We start from the raw sequence: 17,755 nt of genomic DNA on the forward strand, positions 1-17,755 counted from the left end.
ACATACATGTATGTATGTATGTATCATCTATATATATATATATATATATATATATATATATATATATATATATATATATATATATATGTATATAGATGTAGAGACATTTTTAATAGCAGTTTCCTTTGTGGAATATCCATTACATCAAAACACTTTACATTGTCTCAAAAAATTCAACAGCAGTTACATAAAAAATAACCAAAACCAGAAAACTCTTTACTTCTGCAGGAGGGCAATGGAGAACTGTCCCTTCCTCCTCTGTTGGATGATTCTGGTCATAAAAACACCAAACACACTAAGTAAGAGTTCGACTAGACAGGAATTCATTCAAAACAGCAGTGAATTCCCATTTTGATGAAACAAACATGCAACAAAAACAACTCCAGCCATGTGTGTGTGTGTGTGTGTGTGTGTGTGTGTGTGTGTATATATATATATATATATATATATATATATATATATATATATATATAAAATGTTGTGTCTTGTTGTGTCTTTCGGCTTATCCTGGTTAGGGGTCACCACAGCGGAACTCCGGTCCACTAATGTTTGGTAGTGGATTTTTACGTGCCGAGTTACCAGCCCTGATGCACAACCTTCAATGTAGGCACGCCCATTCACGTATGCCTCCACACAGAAGACGCTCTAGCTGAGAATCTTGCTGTGAGGCGACAACGCTACCGCAGCACCACTACTGCGGACCTATATATATATATATATATATATATATATATATATATATATATATATATATGTATGTATTTATGTATGTGTATGTATGTGTTTACACCTGGAACAGCAAAACATAATCTTAGAAGACAACCAGTTGGCCATCATGGTGAGCCTTGCCCTTTCCCCAATGCAGTGCGATCTTGGAGTTAGTATATTTAGTTGGGGGGGGTGTGTGGGGGGTAAAGTCCCCCACTTGGGTGGGGTTTTGTTTGCTGTGCTCTTTGCTTTGTTGTCCTGGTGGCCAAGTGATTCTCTTCCCAGGGTTGCTCTTCTCTGTTCCGGGTGTTCAATGTTTACAGGTTTTGGCAATGTTGTCTCGATAAAGTGGTTTTTGATGATGTGGCATTTCGATTCTTTGAAGAAAATCCATATATAACACACACGTATATACACACATGCAAATACACATACGTACATACAAGCACACACACACATATTTCCATGACATTTGATAGAAACAACAAAATTTTGAAATGTCAAAAAACACAAAATATTGAAAACTTATTTAATGCAGGGTGGGTGGCAAGTCCCCCTGCACCTCTCACCTACCTGCTAATTAAACATACCCACTTCAGGATGACACAATAGTGGGAAAAGGACAGATTTCATTTTTAATATTTTGTGGATTTGACATTTCCTGAACCCACTCCTGTTCTGCTGTCCCTAGGATAGTAGATCGATGTGCAACATTGCTGAATAATTCCAATATTTACTTTCGTATCCTAGATATGACCCAGCAGTGATTTCTTTAGTAAATCCTGATTCTGCTAAACATCTGGTAAATGACAATCTGTCCCCGTCTGATAAGAATAAGGAAAGTTTTGATAGATTTGGAGGAAAAGTGTACACGTATGACACACTTGTTTTTGGAAATCTCAGTTGTCAAACTTGTATGTTAAAGTTTATGTTTGCATCATTTGAAAATATGAAGAACATTATAGGCCCCTTTTCCTTTCTTGAGGAAAATTCTTCTACCAATAATCTTACTGCGTCTGTGTCTCAGGTGATTAACACTGAAGTGCGCTTGTGATTCGGCTGGTGCCTCTTCCAGAGCAGCTCCTCCTGGAATTGTTAAGAGAATGTTTGCTTGGTTATGTACGCAAAATCTACCCGAGGATGTTAAAGCTGAAATTTTGAACTCTCTTTTAGATAGAAAGGCTATTTCTGGACCATCTGCTGTTGAGGTCCTAAAAAAGTGGGATGTGGGAGGGAAACTGATGTTGAAGGGGTGCTCATATTTTTTCTGTCTTCCTTGTCCAAGTTGGTTAAAGGACTTACACCTCCCACTGCACCCTTTAATAAAAAAAAATAAAATAAGCAGACAAGGCAAGCTTGTGATAAGCAGATATTCAGAAAGCAATGGCGGGGGGGGGGGGGTCTAAAAAGAAAGGAGGATCCTCCCCTCGAAAGAAGGACAGTCCAACAAGTCTGAATGGCTATCTGTAGAATGCTGCCTCCTTTCTTGCCTCTGTGACAAGTTTTTAAATCTTTCACAAAATCTGACTGCCATGTCTCTCTCGGACATAAGATAATTTCAGACAAATGGATTCTGAGAGTGATACATCAGGGATACAGATGACAGTGGGAATTCCTCCTACCTTTCCAGGGGATACTTCCTCATCCACCAAATCAAACTTTTTTTCTCTCCTGTTGTTCAGCATCTCCTGACTCAGGGGGTAGTAGAAGTTGTCCCTTATAGGGAAAGGTTTGTATTCAAGCATGTTTCTAATACCAAAGAAAGATGCTTCTTGGACACCAGACTTAAATCTTCCTTTTCTAAACAAGTTTGTGAAAGTCCCAAAATTCAAAATACTATCCCCTTCATGACTATTACCTCTGATTCTTCCTTTAAGTTTATTAGAAACTCTAGATTTAAAGGGTGCTTATTGTCACACTCCTATAACCTTAGATTTTTTTAAATGTCTTAAGGTTTTCCATGTCTGGATTATACTTTAAATTCTCTGCATTACCCTTTAGATTATCCACTGCTCCAGCAGTATTTTCAAAGTGTCTAGCCCCAGTCATAGCATATTACAGATAGCACTGTATTAACATATTTCCTTGTTTAGACAACGTACTTACATTTGCAGGGTCTTTTTCAAAGTGTCAAAAATCTTTCAATTGGGTGAGATATCTCTGTTACAGACTATGATTTCAAGAACACATCCCAAAGTCATGCTTGCCTCCATTTCACAGGACTGTTTTCCTGGGGTGTCTCCTAGATACTTCAGTTTAAACAGCTTTTTTCACAGGTAAAAGTAGACATACATCTAGACATTTTCCTGCATTTTTTCCTTTAAGTCTGAAGCTTCAGCAAGGGATTCGAGATTCTTATGATTTCTCTAGTTTAATTCCACGAGAGAAATTCAATGGTAGCTAACATCGGTATGGTGCCAACATCAACATCCACTGACATTCCAGATTCCTGTATTGTGTTTTGTAAAAGAGAACTGCTTTGGTGGAGATACCAGTTTTGTCTGCATCCAGGTCTTCTATTTTGCCTTCCATCTCCGGCACAGTCTGTAAATACAGAAGCTTCATACTTTACTTGAGCAGTGTTGCTAGGAATAAAAGTGCAGGGTCTTTGGGACAAAAAGGAAAGACCAAACTACGTAAACATGAAAGCGATGTTGGCTGTAATAAATGCTATCGATTCTATCAATTATGTAAGGTACATGAAAAACAAACTACAGTTCACACTTTTTTATGTTTTGTTCTGCATTAATATCTGTTCCCAAAGACGCACATAGTTGCTGTCCCCTTACTGGTAGATGCATTACCTCATCCACTTCTGTCCACTTTCTAACATGTTCTAAATAACCATGCTGCATGGATAATCAGCTGACATGCACCTGCTTCTTGACCATTTCAGAAAGAAGCAAGTCAAATGGAGATGTGTCCTTCACATTAAACGTAAGGATGCACGGATTTAGTTTTTTTATAGAAAAGAGGCACGGTCTTGAACAGACAGAGATGGAAAGGTGAATACTAAACCAAGTGCAGGTTATGCTCCTTTTTCATCTGACTGCATATAAATAAATATATATGATAGGTACCCTATTTAAATTGGTGTCCAGGGCAGCTAAGCCATTTTGCCCACCCTATGTCTCTGCTGAGTAAACAGCTGTTTAATACCTTTCTGTGGCTCACATAACAATGCATATTTAATATGTTCATGTATTTGGTTATGCAGGAGTTTTTCAAATACTGTAGTGAAAGAGCAGAATATATATACATACACATATCTATCTATCTATATCTATATCTATATATATATATATATATATATATATATAGATATAGATATATATTGGATGGTAGTCACCAGGAGAAGATGGAGAAGTTGTTTTAGGAACTGGAATTGTGACTGAGTTTTTAAACTGAGGAGGGATGATATTTTGCTAATGGCAGTGCAAACATTTGTGATAGCGGTTTCAAGATATACTGAGCTGTCATAGGAAGGAGAGTGGAGATTATAGAATTAATACTTGGCTTCCCATTTCCTTTAAAGCTTCTCCTGGATTTTTCATGCATATTTGGAATTTATGTCCTGAATGTAATATATGGGCAAAAGTAAGAAGGTGCTGTTGGCTGAAGTGTATAATGTTGGGAAAATTTAATCTGGAGAGTGTCACTAGAGGGTGCAATGGTCTTGTTTGGTGGTTCTATTTTTTTATATTTTCTATATGACTTCTGTCTCTGAACCTGCCATCAAGCCTCCAATCAGAGTTGAAATTTTTCATTCTGTAGTGTTGGAATCACCCCAGATCCACCAGTGTGAAAGATGTACGGTAGTGGGGACATCATTTACACAGCCATCACAGTTGCTTGTGTCTTCACTGGCATCTCAGGAATGAGGCTGGTTTAATAATTAACACCTTGTGTGGAGGGACATCTGACCTGCATCACTTTGGAGGCCACGTCATCTTCTCTTATGCAAGGACATGCTCCAGTGCACATACTTAATGAAGGCAGCTTGGTAAGCCATATGAACAATCTCATGTCATGGGCTCACACCCTTCTTCTAAGTGACTGATACAATCCAAAGGATAGTCATGCCTATCTTCCTTACCAGCTCTGTCAGGCACCTAAGCCACTAATCATGCACAGGTTGGCTGGGCCACAGTTTGGGATTTATACCTCTAAGCCTTTGCAGCTGAGTTTTTTCATGGATTTGGTATAGATGTAGGAATTTTGAAAGAAATTGGGGAAAAACACTGAATATGATACTTGTAGAACAGCTTTTTAACACAGTGTAATCTGTTTCTGACTTCTTGTTTTGTTGGATGTTATGTCAGTCATAGTTGTATATTTTATAACTTTCTGAAATTCTTTGTTGTATACACATTATTTCTTGTTTCCTCATGAGGTAGTTGTTGATTATTTAAAGATCATCATCATCATTGTCGTTGTCAACCCCCTTTTTCCCACTTTCTACATCGGCTTGGGGTGTCGTGTTAATTGTCGCAATTGCTCTCCATTTAATGCCACACTCCCACTTTCTTTGATACTCATACCTGACTATCACAGATCTTCTCTCACACAATCCACCCACCTCTTTGCTTGGGGCCCTCTTTTTCCCTTGCCTTCTTCCTGTCTGTCCCAAATTTCCTTCATTAGAGTGTCTGCCTCTTCTGCTTTTCTACACATGTGCCCAAACCACCATAATCTGTTCGCTTTGATCTTTTCTGCAATTGGAGCTATTTTGGCTTCTGATCTTATGTCCTCATTTCTTTAGCTGTCCCACAGAGTACACCCTACCAACCATCTCAAGCACTTAATCTTCATAACCTCTAGCTTCCTTTGCCTTTACTGCCCAGGTTTCTGCATGATACAGCAGTACTGGTTTCACCACTGCTTTGTACACCTTACTTTTCAGCTTCTTTGGCATTTTTCTGTCATACACTACACTTCACCCTGTATGCCAGTTGGCTACAGTCCCTCTGATTCTAGCTTTGACCTCTTCACGCAGACTTTCCTTCTCCTCAACTACCCACCCCAGATACTTGAAACTGTTAACCTGTTCCACTATCTTCCCTTCTGTCAATTCTTAGCTACTTCTGATTTCGCCAATTTGCTGCCATTACCACTGTCTTATCTGTACTTAGTTTCATCCGATGTGCCTATTCTTTGCTGAAGTTCTTGCTCAGAGTCTGCCTGTAATGCTACATCATCTGCATATGACCTGTTTGTTAATGTAATCCATCACCAGTATGAACAGTAGTGCGCTCAGAGATAAACCGTGATGCACACTCACTCCCAGTGGAAATCCCTCTTTGAGGTCAAACACTGTTCATATTTGAGTCATTGGGTCCCTGTACACAGCCTGCACTAATTCTACCAATGTTTCTGAGACTTAACCACTGCAGAGCTGCCCAAATCAGCTTTTCTGAAACCTTGTCATAGGCTTTCTCCGGTTTACCTTTATTTTGTTGAACGCCGTATGTACGACGTGAAAAACGTTGGAAGTACAGCTGCAAAGAACCACAATGCCGATTCACCATTGAATGACAAATAAGTGAATGCTTTTTTGCCATTCAAACACATGGATCAAATGTCAGAAATGGTTTTCCAGCAAACCATTTTCAACATTTGATCCTTTGATGTTGTCTGTATTTTGGCATTATGGTTCACGGAAATGGCCGATCGCAGAATGGCATTCAATCATTCAAAGGTAAACCACTTTCTCCAAGTCTAGGAGTGCCTAGTTGGACTCTTTCCTCAGCTCTAGCTTAACTATTTGTTTCACTGCAAACTTTGGGTTAGTTGTGCTGCATCCTGATCTGAAGCCAATCTGCTCATCTCCCATCTTACTTTCTACTACTCTGTGTATCCATTTATCAATCACCTTGTCCAGAACTTTCATGCAATGTTACAGGATTTTGATACCGCTGTACTGCCCACAGTTGTGGATGCTCCATTTGTTCTTGTACACTGGCAGGAGTATGCTTACTCTCCAGTCATCTGGGATACATCTTTTTCTCCACACTGCTATTAGTACCCTCAGTAGCCATTTCTTCCCAATCTATCTTTATCATATCTGCTGTGACCTCATCTGAGCCTGCTGCTTTCTCTGACTTCATTTTCCTTAGTGCTATTCTTACTTTTTCTATGGTGGATTCCTCTTCTTCTCCTCTCATCTTAGGCTGTGTCTGGGGCAGTACAACTTCTGCAGGGTTTTCTTCATTCAAAAGCTGCTGGAAGGGCTCCTTCCATCTGCCTTTGATGTCCTGTGGACTGGTGAACAGGTTGTTGCTAGCATCCCTTATGAAGGGTGTCTGACTATCTTATTTATCTTTCTGTCTTTACCTTGCAACCTGAAATAGTTTCTTGGAGATACCTATTGAGTCACTTTCCAGAAGCTGATAGAGTGTCTGATTTCAAGTTCTTTGCTATTGCAGCTCCTTTCTTAGCCTCTTTGTTTACCAACTTGTATTCCTTCCTAGCCTCATCAGTCTTTTCTGCCTCCCCCTTTTTCATGCACTCCTTTGTTTTTGATGACTTCCTGGACTGTTGCATTCCACCACTAACTTTCCTTATATACCTTATTTCCATACCTGGCTTGCCCATATATCTGTTCTGTAGTCTTCACACATGCTTTTGAGATGCGGACATTCTTTTTCAACTCCACCTATTTCCTCCTCTTCTTGGGGTGCTAGAGCCCTGAGTAATTCCTTGAACTGTTGTACTTTTTCTCAAGTCAACTTCCAGGTCTTCAACCTGGTCTCCATTGACCTTACAGATTTTTCTGACCACTGCTTGCAGCTAATTTTGGCAATCAGTGGTTTATGCTGTGGGCTGACTGTTTCACTGAGTATGACTTTGTGATCACTGTTGCTACCCCAGTGCCCTTTGATTACAAGGAGGAAGTCTGCCTGAGTTGCATGCTGGCCACTCTTGTATGTGATCTTGCCACTGTCAGTGTTTCTAAACCATGTGTGGGTTACTGTCATGCCATTTACCAGACAGAAGTCTAGAATGGCCTCTCCTTCTGTATTCCTATTGCCCAATGCATGTGGAGCCAGGCAGTCCACATACCCTGCTTTGTCTGTCCCGATATGTGCATTCAGGTTACCCATTATAAACACCAATTCCTATTCTCCTGCTTTATCTATTAGGTCCTGCAACTGCTATCTGAATGCACTCTTCTCTTTACTATCACAACACTGCTGTGGGGCACAGGGTGAGATTCTGAATACTGTCCTGCCATTAGGCTGGAGTCTGATTGCACGAGTCTGTCACCAACTCTGATGACATCCCTCACTTCCTGCTGATGCTTCTTTCTCACCACAATTCCCACACCATTCCTAGCCTGTCCTCTTCCTGAGTAGTAGATTCCAGATCCCAAGCCAAGTGGCTTTGCTGCACTGCCCTTCCATCTTGCCTCTTATACACATAGGATGTCCAGTGTCCTCTGTACCATCATGTTATCCACTTCCAAGCTCTGTCATGTCAGGAAACCTACAGTGAAGGTAGCAATTCTTAGTTTATGTTTGGCAGGTTGATTCATTTTACATCCAGCTTTCACTCAATAGAGCTATCCCAGGTAACCCAAGCTGGGCAACTGGACACCATCCATCCAGTATCTTACTGACCCAGGGCTTCAGGGTTTTATGGTGAGCACACATTGGCCAATAGGGGCACATACACCCCTCCCACCACAAGCATAGGTCCCTGTCATGGATTGTAGTAGGCCAGGTCTTCAACCCATTTATCATCGGTAAATACCCATGCCCATTTAGTGACAACAGTCAACATGATCGAATCATCTATTGAACAATTAAACTACCAAATGTAAAAACAAACTAAATAAAACAAAAAACAGACAAGGGTCTTCTCCAAACACAATTTATAGATGTTCAAATAAAATCACAATCCAAATAAAAGTTGGCGCTTTCGTACACATCAATGTGTGAACTTCTTCAGACATGCTTTAAAGACAAACAAGCTGCTTTTATAGCATAAAGCAATCAATGACATCATCTACCCCATTCATACTTAAAGGACTAGCACATATTTGAACTATTGTACTACAAAGTGCAAAACTACCCACAAATGCATATTAAATACTATAAATATAAAAAGACACATTAAATTGTATGTAAAATGATCTTTCCATTGCTCTTAATTTCAAAATGCATTTACGGGAACATTGGTCATTTAGTCCCAGGTAGACAAATGCGTTTAACCTAAGTTGCCAGCAAAATTCTTTTTCTTCTAATAGTAATGGCCAAGGGTCACCCCTAATATCCTTCTTTATATGATCAATAGCAAAATAAAGGAAATGATGCCCAACATTTTCAAGGGAGTGTCTAGCCAAAGCATCAGTCATATTCTGTTTACTATGATAATGATGTTCATAGACTCTCTGTTTCAAATGCCTCTAGGTCTTTCATATATAAAAAGCCAGGGCAAAGTTGATATTGGGAAAAATAAATCACCCCCATGCTATCACAAATATATTTGTCCCTTATTTTAAACATACTACCATTAATTGAAAATGAATTACTTTCACAAACTTACAAAAATCACATCTGCTACAATTCCACATTTCTGCATTAAAAGGATGGCTAAGGGGATTATTCTCTAAAAAAATTCTGTAAATTCCTACCTCATTTAAATATCATCCCTGGTTTATCTGGGACCTTATATCTAATTAATGAATCTTCCAACAAAATTGCCCAATATTTGGTCAAAATATTCCTTAAAGGAATGGCATCAAGAGAAAATGCTCAAATTATCAATACTTGGTCCTCTACTATTCACCATTTCCACTAACATACTTCCACCCTGCATGTATCACTTATACAGTACGCAGACGACTCCACCCTAATCTGCTCAGCCCCATCCATAACCACTCTTCAAAAGCTTACGTAAGAATCCTTCTGCTCCGTGGAGCAATGGATTATCAATATCCAACTCATTCTAAACCCCAACAAGACCAAATTACTCCTTTTTACCCACAATAAATCCAAATCCACTCCTACCTTCATTATCACCTCCAAAAACGGGACCACAATCTCCCCTCCCCTCACACTTAGCTGCCCATGGTTAAAATAGATAACAATATAAACTTTAAGGTCCATATCTCACAAACCATCACAATGGTACATAAGAAACTAGGATCCCTATACAAACACAAACAGTTCCTATTGGTCCAAGCTAGAATCTCCTTAGCCCAATCCCACCTCTTGTCTATCCTAATGTATGCATCACCAATCCTACTTCATATCAGGAAACCAGACCTAAATAAAGTAGAGTCACGTTACTATAAAACTGCAAAATTCACTAACAACTCCACTTTTAGAAGTCATCACTGCCTTGCCCTGAAGCAACTGCAGTGGTTAGAACTCCCTCAGTTAATTAGCTAGTCCTCACCTTCAACATAATAAGGAACCCTCAGAAAACCCCAGCCCTAAACCAACTTCTAAACCAATATTCTGAAAATTGCCATCTATGCTCATCCAACAAAACCCTGCCCTGCATAACCAAAGCTAATAACACTGTAGGGAAAAATCTGTTCTCCCACACCATTGTTAGGGAATGGAATAACCTCCCCTAAAGTATCTCCTCTGCACCATCCATTTCACTTTTCAAGACATCACTAAAGTCACAACTCTTCCAATCATGGTTCTGTCCCTGTAGCACATAAAATCTTTTCTGCTCTCCTCCTTGCCACACCTCATCTCCTTACTGCGCACCTCAGCTATTCTGTACTACTCAAATACTAGCTCCTCACTGCGTACCTCAGCTATTCTGTACTACTCAAATACTATCTCCTCACTGCGCACCTCAGCTATTCTGTACTACTCAAATACTATCTCCTCACTGCGTACCTCAGCTATTCTGTACTACTCAAATACTCCCCATCAGGAACTACTATCCTACAAACTACTTCTCAAGCTGCGACATATCTCCCTAATAGCATTATTTTCCGGATTCCATTCCTTCATTTTTATGCTTTGTATTACCAATACGGAAATCAAAGTTTTGCTAGCTAAATACCAAGCTTGCTCAAATCAAACTAAGGTACAAAAAATCTCCTTGACTGTATATATGCCACTTTATTGAAATTTTCTGTCATTCGTGGATTATGTGTTGTCATATAAAGACATGGAGCTCTGATTGTATATATGCCTCTGTACAGAAATGTTTTTGTCATTTGTTGTATTTGCACTATTATGTTATGGAGCTTTTCTCCCCGGGCCTCCACTGTAAATGGACCTTGTTCCAGTCAGACTTTCCCGGTAAGCAAATGTAAAATAAATAAATAAATATATATATATATATATGTAGGTGCGTGTGTGCATGCCCATGCTTGTGAGTGTGTGTATATAGAGATATATGTATATATAGAGCTAGATATATAGATATGGATATATATATATATAAATACAGCTATATATATTTATATATCCACATTTATATACATATATATATATATATATATATATATATATATATACATACATATGTACATATATATATATATATATATATATATATATATATATATATATATATGTATATATGGATCTACTGTCTTTAAACAAATTAAGGTTTAATGAAATGTAAATCCACATATGTATTTACATGAACGTGCATTTCAACAAAAACGCACTTTCATATAAATCCATTACAAAAAACCCACTTAAAACACTTATATGCAGGGTGGCGAGTCCCCCTGCACCCCCCCATGTGGGGGGCTCTGCCCCCCACACCCCTCCTACTTTAATATTCTCACTCCGAGATCGCACTACAGTGGGGAAAAGGGAATGTTCCCTCATCCCCACTGTACTACGATCTCAACAACAGTCCGCTTAGTTGTACATCAACACTAAAGCTGATGTACAACTAAGTTAACATGCAAATCGCATGTTTTTCTTTATTTCACCACTTAATTTTTTATTTTACCTACTTATTTATGCGAAAGTACGTTTTCGATAAAACGCACTTTCGCGCAAATACACTTGCAAATGTCACGTTTTGGTGAAACAACATTCGTGAGAATCAAGTAGATCCATACATATCTCAAAATACTGAAATATCGAATTTCAGTATTTCAAGACAGAAATGTTGAAAGTGCAGTTGTTTGAAATTGCACTTTAACGAATCTTCATTTCCCGAATCCGCAGTAGGTGTGGTGTAGTGTGAAGTTTATTGTTTGCTGTCTTTTTGAGGGGGACTGCGTTCTGGAATTTCCCCATGGTGGCTGATGTCTGGTAATGTACGGAGATTATGGTAGGTGTTTATTTTTTAGGGCTTTGAGTACAAATGTGTTAGGTTTTATTTTTGGGGGGAGTTTTGGGTAGGTAGGCAAGAGTGTGTATGTTAGTACTGAAAGTAGTGATTTCTGTAGTGTGTGTGTGTTATTAGTGAGTGCAAATATGACAGTGCGCAATCGGAGTGTATGACATTTACAGGTAGGTTTTTTTTTTTTTTTTGAGTTACTGCAACCTCAGAGTTGGTATGTATATATATATATATATATATATATATATATATATATATATATATATATATATATATATATATATGTAATGGCTGTGGGGAGGGGAGTGCAGGAGCTCTTTCCCCCCTGCAAAATCATATGTTAGTGTTATTTGTTTTTAGTTTATTATTGGTTTTGTTTTTGTATTGGGGAAAGTTGTGTTTTTAGTTTTATTTTTTGGTGTACAGTGTTTTGATCTTTCAGTGTTGTGTGATTTCGTGTTTTTGCAGTTTTGCACTTCTGGTCTAGATATACTGAAATTTGAAATTTCATTATTTCAAGATTCAGAAATGGATCTATATATATATATATATATATATATATATATATATATATATATATATATATATATATATATACACACACACACACACACACACACACACACACACATATATATACAGACTATATATATATATATATATATATATATATATATATATATATATATATATAGGTCTACTTCTAAATTATAAGCTTTCACAAGTTTGAATATCTTATGGTTGAGACCATAAGCTCGAACTTGTGAAAGTTTTAACCATTTAAATGTGGACTGCCATACAGCAAGGAACGGTATACTTACTGTTTTCCTTGCTGTAGTGTGATCTTGGAGTTGGCATATTTAAAGAGCAGGATGTGGGGGGTGCATGGGAGCTTGCCCCCTGCAAAAACGCAAAAAAGATTTTTATTTTTTTTTTAATTTAAATTTCGAACTTTCATAAGTTCACTGTTATGGTCCCGACCATAAGAGATTCAAACTTGTGAAAGTTTGAAATTTAGAAGTAGACATATATTTATCTCTCTCTCTCTCTCTCTCTCTCTATATATATATATATATATATATATGTAAAAATATATATATAAACATATATATATATATATATATATATATATATATATATATTATATCTCTATCTAATCGAAGATCATATGATCAAAGTTTTAAAACTTCCGACATCCTGAATGGAGATCGGCATACAATACGGAATGGGAGATTTCCATTTTCCTCGCTGTAGTGCGATCTCGGAGTTGGCATATTTAAGTAGCAGAGGGTGCAGGGGGCATATTTTGTGATGTGTTGACTGCTTTTGTGGGGGGTGGGGTTCTTAATTTCAAGATTCCAAGATCTTGAGGTTCTGAATTCAATATTCTGAACCTGGGGAGTTTGGTATTTCGATATTAAGAAGTGAATCCATATACACACACACACACACATATATATATATATATATATATATATATATATATATGCACACACACACACACACACACACACACACACACACACACACACACACACACACACACTGCACGCATTTGATGCAGTTACTATAATAAATTATACTGAACTGTCTGGCAAAATGCTATGCCTGATAATTGCGTAGAGGGATTCAATATACTAAGCTACAAATTTTGTTAATATACATTAGACACACCCTTCTACATGTGTCATTTTCTGTATCCAGAAAATGAAAAAAATTAATATTTTAATAAGCTGTTAAATTTAGTAAAATAAAGAACTTCATAAATATCATAGCTCTCTTGAGAACCATCCTACAGAAAACTTACTTGCCCAAGACGAACAAATTCGGCTTGCCTTGCCTCCTCTTTTTTTCGTGCAGATTTAGGTGACTCAGGAAGGACATCACTAAATGATCTTCTATTTAGCATGTTCTATAAAATAAAATAAAAAGTGATAGATTACCTTATGTTACAGCATTGCTTTATGTTTTAAACTGCTACATTTCTATATTATAAAAAGTAATACATTACTTTCTTTTACAGCATTCCTTTATATTTTAAATGCCAATATCTATAATCTATGTGTATGTGTGTCTCTGTCTGTGTACTGATAGATGCAGAAACACAGACAGAGGCAGATGATAAAAAAGGTGGATAGATACATGTACTTAAACATTATAGACAGAGACAAAGACAGTCATACACACCATGAAAACATTAAATACTCTGGTTTGAGCTTCATTTATTTATTTATTCTTTGTCTCTGTATATTGACTATTTTTAAATGGATGTTTTTCAGCTTTGATCTTAGTAAAGAGGAACAGTTTCACAATATATGTAATAATGTCAAAGACATTTTATACGGAGTTACTGAAGTAACACAGAGATAAAGGTGACCATTTTACATGTAAATATCTAAACACACTACTAAAGGCAGCAGTATGAAAGTGTACAATAAGGAAATTTATGCAATGTCTCCACTTATCATCTGCATATCTTAATCTGAGTCCCCTAACTATATCACTAACTTGTCCAGACTTTACTACATTAGCAGTGTCTGATAGTTGATGCAGAGGGTTAAGGGTGTGAGCTGTGGTACAAGCTCTCAGCCCCCATTTGCCTGCTGTGTGACCTTCAGCAATTCACTTAACCAGACATTGCTCCCAGGCTGCACCTGACTAAGCAGTTCAGTGGGTCTACCAGGTTACCAAAAGGGAATTATTATTATTATTATCAATAATTATTTTATATATTTTCTGGCACTGTTTTCTGTTTTTCATCTGTCCTGAAACTGCTTCCCTCCTATTCCTGTGGTGGAGTTTATAAACTGGTCTAACAACGTTTGTGTTATCTGATTGCTTCAAGGATCGCTGATTTAAAAATAGTTTCTGTTTGTAAATTCTTGCATACACTGTTGGAAACTCCTGGTGTTCTGGCTGAAGTGTGATTCTCAAACAATCTGGAAATATATTGCTGATTCATAAGTATATTTCTTGGCATTTTAACCTTTCAGAGTTCTGCATTGTCTTAATTTTGCCTGACTGAATTATTTTTTTGCCTGACAGAATTATTTTATATATTTTCTGGCATTGTTTTCTGTTTCTCATCTGTCCTGAAACCTTTATTTTCCTCCCTCCCATCCTATTCTTGTGGTGGTGTTGTAGTTGGTGGCTTTGCAGCTGCCCACCCCTACTGTAAATTTGATCTTGGACACCCCTCCCAGTCTAGTGTTCACTCTATTTAATACAGAGAGAACATTTGAGAAGGCCAACCCACTTTGGTTCTTATCCTTGAATTATCTTCTGTTCCTCCTTTCTCTCTCCTTGCGCTTTACTAACAAAAATGCATTTTATTCATCTGCTTTTACTGTATTTGTGTTTCTTCCTACTTTATTTTGCTTTTGCCTTTTCTTAAAAGTACTAAATTGTACTTATTCTGCTGCATTTATTACTGCTTGGTAGTAGCCTGATTAAATTGTAACAGTTATTCTAAGCCTTTTGGTTTAAGCACTTGGGCTTCAGGCCAGTTGTTTTACATTAAGAAGGTTTGTGGTCTGCACTGTTGTGGCAGGACAGGTAGCTTACATCCTTCTAAGTTGGGAATTGCTGATTGAAGGCTTATTATCTGTTATTCTAAAAGTGTATTAGTCCTGGTTTAAGCACTTGGGCTTCAGGCCAGTTATTTTACATTAAGAAGGTTTGTGGTCTGCACTCTTGTGGGAGGAGTGGCTAGATTTTGTCCTTCTGAGCTGGGAATTTCTGGTTAAAGGTTTATTGTGCCTGCTTAGCTGAACTGCGTTTTTTTCTATAATTGGAGTGCCTTGTTTGCTGTAGCACAGACTAGATTCAGGCCTGCTGAATCTAGCTTTATTTGTATAACTTGAGCACTAATCCAGGCCATCTTTTTTTGGAGAAGGTTCCCTGCACCCTAGTGGTAAGAGTGTGTAGTTAGAACTTGTCTGACTGAAGAATGCTGGAACAGGGCTCAGTTTTGAGCATTTTTACTGGTTAATTGGGTAATTTGTTTAAATCAGATTGCTCATTTTCTATTGTTATATATAAATAATTGCACTTTATTCATCTGCACTTATTGTATTCGTGCTTCTTCCTATTGTATTACTTTATTTTGCTTTTGATGCCTGTTCTTAAAAGTACTTAATTGCATTTATCCTGCTATTATTCTAAGCCTTTGGTTTAAGCACTAGGGCTTTTGACCAGTTGTTTTACATTAAGAAGGTTTGTGGTCTGCATTGTTGTGGCAGGACAGGTAGCTTACATCCTTCTAAGTTGGGAGTTGCTAATTGAAGGCTTACTGTCTGTTATTCTAAAAGTGTATTAGTTCTGGTTTAAGCACTTGGGCTTCGGGCCAGTTATTTTACATTAAGAAGGTGTGGTCTGGACTCTTGTGGGAGGAGAGTGTAGACTCTGCCCTTCTGAGCTGGGAGTTTCTGGTTAAAGCCTTATTGTGCCTGCTTATTTGAACTGTTTCTTTCTGAAATTGGGGTGCCTGACTAGATTCAGACCTGCTGAATCTAGCTTTGTTTGTATAACTTGAACACTAATCCAGGCCATCTTTTTTGGAGAAGGTTCCCCTGCACCGTAGTGGCAGGAGTTTGCAGTTAGAACTTGTGTGATCAAAGAATGCTGGAACAGGGCTCAGTTTTTAGCTTTTTGTTGGTTAATTTGTTTAAATCGGTTTGCTCATTTGCTACTGTTATATTTAAAAAATACATTTTATTCATCGCCGCTTAGCTACGGTTAAACTATTCCTGGCACCATAAAGTCTGCTCTTCAAATTTTCCCTTAGATTTAGCACTCAAATCTGTTTCTTTGAGCTCAGCAGTTGTTCAGAACTCATTGTAAGCACTAAATAAGCTACAAATCACTACAGCACTCAACTTTCCTCACTTGTCTAGAGGAAAACAGTTTTTAATACTTAATAAATAAGCACCTATCCAGGCATGAGTGTTTTCTACTGTCTACCTGATTAATCTGGGCATCTTGGGGCAATGCAGCTATTGCCTCACGTACACAGACAACCCTCTTCTCCTACCACCCAAAACTACAACCTGTGAGAGATGCACTTATACAGCCAAACTGAAAGCAAAGCTCTCTTCACCCAAGACTGGACTAGACAGTCAAGAGGAGAAGGTAAGCACTTGCACCACACAACACTCATCACATAGTCCTAGCCCAGGCAGGTATGACCCTAGCGCTGAGTAGCATCCTGCCATCACCCAGAATGATACCAAAGTAAAAGGACAAAATGATTGGGATGACATGATCGACAGACCATGATGCTTTGCCAGAGATGGCCTGCTTAAGGATATCCACCTCCAGGCTAGTTGCTCAGCATAATGCATCCAACATGGGCAACTGGTGTTCCCACAGAGGTCAATTCATTGTCGGTCAGATCTAATCACCCTAGACATCCATCATCCCCATTCACCCCTATAAAAAAATCCGTAAAAAAAATTTCTCCAAGCAACTTCTCGCTTCTTAAGAAGAACAAGATGCTATCCTCTCAAAAAAGGAATCCAATCTGGTGGTCTCCTGCAACAGAAGAAAGAAACTGCAAAAAGGGTAAAATCCCATGATTGGGCACTAAATATACAGAACCAACTGATATTGCCAACATCCTGGCAGATAGATTCAGTGCTATCAAACTCTGACCCCACCCAGTTTGGTTTGAACCCCGACTGTGAAAGTAGCCTCACTGAGACAGATGTAGAGCTGCTGGACATGTTTCCACTAAAAATCCCTAATCCTCCTGAACTACACGCCTAGGGAC

The 17,755-nt window shown here is 38.1% G+C and overlaps 1 protein-coding gene across 1 annotated transcript in view; it reads right to left on the reverse strand.

Annotated features, from left to right (window-relative positions):
• The window catches only part of GARNL3 (GTPase activating Rap/RanGAP domain like 3), a 3,522,664-nt gene that overhangs the window by 925,214 nt on the left and 2,579,695 nt on the right, over positions 1 to 17,755 (reverse strand). The window contains exon 17 of the mRNA XM_044057887.1: positions 13,793 to 13,897. Within this exon, the coding sequence (XP_043913822.1) occupies positions 13,793 to 13,897 (105 nt within the window). The remainder of the gene's footprint in view (positions 1 to 13,792; positions 13,898 to 17,755) is intronic.

This window comes from Protopterus annectens, chromosome 16.part0, assembly GCF_019279795.1.
Source record: "Protopterus annectens isolate FY-2018-M chromosome 16.part0, PAN1.0, whole genome shotgun sequence".
NCBI classification, from domain to species: Eukaryota; Metazoa; Chordata; order Ceratodontiformes; family Protopteridae; genus Protopterus; species Protopterus annectens.